At 36.9% G+C, this 4,333-nt stretch overlaps 1 protein-coding gene across 3 annotated transcripts in view; it reads left to right on the top strand.

The window, feature by feature from the left end:
* Window positions 1-4,333, top strand: part of cdo1 (cysteine dioxygenase, type I) — a 5,560-nt gene extending 1,227 nt beyond the window's left edge. For all 3 annotated transcript variants that reach the window (XM_032515638.1, XM_032515637.1, XM_032515639.1), the window contains 4 exons: window positions 348-425; window positions 1,227-1,384; window positions 1,936-2,105; window positions 3,368-4,333. In XM_032515638.1, the coding sequence (XP_032371529.1) occupies window positions 348-425; window positions 1,227-1,384; window positions 1,936-2,105; window positions 3,368-3,397 (436 nt within the window). In that variant the 3' untranslated portion in view covers window positions 3,398-4,333. The remainder of the gene's footprint in view (window positions 1-347; window positions 426-1,226; window positions 1,385-1,935; window positions 2,106-3,367) is intronic.

Raw genomic sequence — 4,333 nt, 5'->3', positions numbered from 1 at the left:
TATATATATTAGGTTATGCTTTTAACAATAACTAGAGCATTATAAGCCATCAAAAGATAGAGTAACTGTGTCCAAACTAGAATTAATTAGCCATATAAATGGAATTCAAATGGGCATACTAAGACATGAACTTTATCATGCTTGAATATTGGTGCTCACATTGAGGTTTATGTTTGTCCTAACATTATTGGAATTAATTCTTCAATGTAAAGCAGCACGTTTCTACTGATTTTTCAAACTAAACATTTACATTTAATTTACCATTTTTGACAATGCTCCTCTCCTTTGAGACCCTTTCAATGCCTGTATGTCTCCCTGTGGGTTAAAGGAATCGTCCTCTTTTGCAGGTACACAAGGAACTTGGTTGATGAGGGTAACGGAAAGTTCAACCTCATGATACTGTGCTGGGGAGAAGGCCACGGCAGGTGAGATGCTTCCACATGCATAAGTATAATCAACATGGCAAAAATAACTTTAACATGGTCGTTGCTTATTGATTGAAAAATACAATATTATCAGATTGAGGTTTTGCTCATTTTAAGTTTGTATCAAGGTATTAAAGATTACTGCACATTTAAACCTATTATACCAGTTGCTTAAACTCTATTGCAAAATTAAGTGATTTTCTCTGGCAATTATTGTCTCACGTTAATAGAGATAAGAGAGTCCAATGTTCTACAGACAGATGGAAAGGTTGTGTAAATAGACTTTATTTGATGATATCTATTGCATGTAGCCCTTTGTCAGCAACTATCACCTGAACACCTCCAGTATAGAAATGGAAAGATTCATTTCAATCAAGTTTGTTAATAATATCATAATATCATTAATAATATCAGTGTCTCAATAATATTGATTACATATTATTTGACAAGCAACTGGCACAAACATTCAGTAAGAACTAATGGGTACAAACATGACTATTCTAGTGTTAGGACAATCATATTCACAAGAGCGGCTTCCAAATTCTATGTAATTGTTGTGGTTTATTACTTACTAAATTGTAATCGCATTACATTATATTATGCATGAATCGGGTATGTGCAAGTCTGGAGGAACAGTCAGAATATAACAGAAGAAGAAGAGATCCAGAGTTTTGAAAACTCCCACCTTTTGACCAAATCCCAGAAATACAGGACAGATTTGGAATGTAGCTTTTGGTCCGAGGGTCATGAAGATGACATATTCTGACACTGTATGCCTGTTTGTTTCTTTACGATTTTCAGTAGCATCCACGACCACACAGACTCCCATTGTTTCATGAAGCTGCTGCAGGGTCAGCTAAAGGAGACGTTGTTTGAGTGGCCGGACAGTAAATCAAAAGGAGAAATGGTCCAGAAGTCACAGAGAATTCTCCAAGAAAACAAGGTTGCTTACATAAACGGTAAGAATCCAGACAAGTGTTTCTTTTCTTTTATATTAGAGTTGGCCATTTGGTATTAGAACATCTTGATACTATTAATACTTGTTTGTGTGTGGGGGGGTAAGGTGAGAAACCGGTTCTTAATATGGTGAAACATTAACATTATGCTGTGATTAGTGCAATATAACAACCATGTTCCCACATGAGATATGTCTCTACATACGTATTATCTCTGAAACTCCGACTGGCTTTAGTCAGGAGTCTTTGCAAATATGTGTCACTTTTTACAGCGCAAAGTAATACCAAAGTTTCCAACCTCTGCAGTTATGTAATGCCAAACTGGTCTCACAAGACTTAACTACCTGTTGTAACTTTACAATGAATAGTATTCAGGTCCCAAATGTCTGCTGTCTGAGTATTTCTCCAAAGCCAGCAGAGCCCTGGTGTAATGTTTGATCTCAGTTGTTGGTTACAGCACTGCTAGGAATGGCCTGTGCGCCCCATTTCACAGCATTCAAGTTGCAAACACTGTCTAAATGAAGGTTTTTCATGTGTGTTTGTGCATATTCTAGACTCCATTGGCCTGCATCGTGTGGAAAATGGCAGCCACACAGAGTGTGCAGCCAGTTTGCACCTGTACAGCCCCCCTTTCCAGTCCTGCCAGACCTTTGACCAGCGGACGGGGCACAGGAACACCGTCAAAATGACCTTCTGGAGCAAAAAGGGCGAGAGGACTCCATTTGTAAGGGACTTGTTATGGCTTACATACATAGTTATTACAATTTGCGTTAACCAAGGAGTATTTCTTGTTCTTTGGACGCCCCAAACTTTGCGAAGTCAAATTCTGTAGTAGGAAACTTTAAATGTGGGAAGTTAAAACCCAGAGATATGTGATGGTATGGCAATATATAAAGTAAAAAAAAAAATAACTTTTGCATTGTATGCAAAACACTAACATCCTAAAGTAATATCACCATAGATGTTAACAAAATCTGAACAGAGAAAGACAAAGACTCCTTTCTTCAAATCTCTCTTGTTGAAAATGGAGAGTACAAAAACATACTATAGTGGCCAGAATTATTTTTTCCATATTAATACATAACTGCACACCTATACATACATGTATAAGTACACGTCTGTTGATGTAATCATTCTTACTTTAGATATTATCACATATTACCACCACGCATAGGATTACAACAAACAGTTAATTCACATACTTCCTCACCCCCTGCCTAAGGTGCAGGAAATGCCAGGTTTTTATAGCATTTAGCTACTCTCATTAAGCACAGCCTATAAGCAATTATAGCAGCACCCCTTAAGGTTTTAGGGATTTAATTGACAGTTTCCATTTCTTTACCATTTCACGTGCTTCCAGTTGCTGCTGCTCAACGAAAAAGTTGCTTTAGCAGGCAAGAAATGTTAGTTTTTTATGTTCAGGGAGAGTAAAATCCACTTTTAGTCCATTGAACCTTTTAGATATAATGTTTCCTTTAAAATTGTAATCCAAAGACCGGCACATAATAATTAAAAGAAAATTACAGACACTGAAAGTAACACAAAGATGTAAAAACAAGAACACCTACCGTATAGGACTGTTCGGGCACCTGGGCAACAACAGTGGTCTTATCTGAAATCTATAAGTTGTATAAGCATACTTTGTCCATAACACTGTCACATTAGTGCATCGGATTGCAACACCAGACGGAGGAGATAAGATATTAAAAGTGTGGAAGTACACAATGAACTTAAATTACTATATGCCCCTAGCTCTCAACAGTTGATGTGGTCTGAGGTTGTTTTTCTTGGACCAATGACCTATTAGGTGCTGTATGACATTGGAAAAAATAATATGAATCTAAATTTGAAACCTGACATTGCACAATCCTGATTTAGCATTGGGAAAGACTTGCTTAAAGGACAAGATACTGTATATGTTTAATTCAGTGACTAATGATCTGACCCCCACAGGCTAACTTGTTCTTTTTTCTACTCTTTTCTTAGGAAACCGCATTCTCACAAGAGAACAACTAATAGTCACCAAAGGAGACTCCAGATGAGGAAGACGGTTGTTTAAAATGACAATGTTGTGAAATTGATTCAAGGAAAACTGCTGGGGAAGCGAAATGTGGACCTACTATGACTAAGCAACCCATTTAAAAAAATCAGCAGCGGGCTGGTTCAAAAGGACAACCCAGTAATTAGAATGGCTTTATCGCTGCCCAGTGTGAGCTTGGCAAATACTGATGAGCACAGGACGAATGCATGAATAGGCTTGGACATGGATTGAATCTGCCTTTTGTTTGCTGGGCCTGAGGAGACCCTTTTCCAATAACAACATTCCTGTCCATCCACGACCTGTGTAACAACACTTTTGTAAAATTATGGCCCATAGTCAAAGAGCTGAGCTTTGGCATTTTTAAAAAGGGGAGGGGGATATATTGCAATAGTGTTTAAATTTCATATCTCAAGCAGTGGAAAATAGTAAAAGATGGAGCATATTTATAGCTGTATTTACTGTCAATTTAGACCACTCAAAATTGTCTTAACACCTGTTGAAAATTGTGATGATGTTTGTATAATCTAATTAACAAAACGTTTGTTCTGTTTGCATTGGAAAAAGAAATGTAAAGCTTTAGAGTTGTGTTGTTTTTAAAAGTGCTATGGTTGTAATTTATTTGCAGGGAAGAGAGTGTTTGAATCAGCAAGCTTCCGTGTTACTCCTTAATGTATTCGTACTTAAGTTTTGACCAAGAAAGTCTTTTGTATTATTAGCAGACAACATGTTCAGTTAAAACACATACCTTTTCTCAGGATTTTGGCATATTTTTAATTGTAGCTGTATTTATATAGTGTATAGTTTACAGCATAGCATAGCACTGTCAAATGCATAAGTGATTTCTGTGATGCAATACATGATAAATCTGGCCATAACTGTAGACTATTAAACACCATTACCCTTTCACAGAA

Source organism: Etheostoma spectabile, chromosome 5, assembly GCF_008692095.1.
Source record: "Etheostoma spectabile isolate EspeVRDwgs_2016 chromosome 5, UIUC_Espe_1.0, whole genome shotgun sequence".
NCBI classification, from domain to species: Eukaryota; Metazoa; Chordata; class Actinopteri; order Perciformes; family Percidae; genus Etheostoma; species Etheostoma spectabile.
The sequence above is the reverse complement of the archived record's forward strand: the minus strand, read 5'-3'. Positions and strand labels throughout refer to the sequence as shown.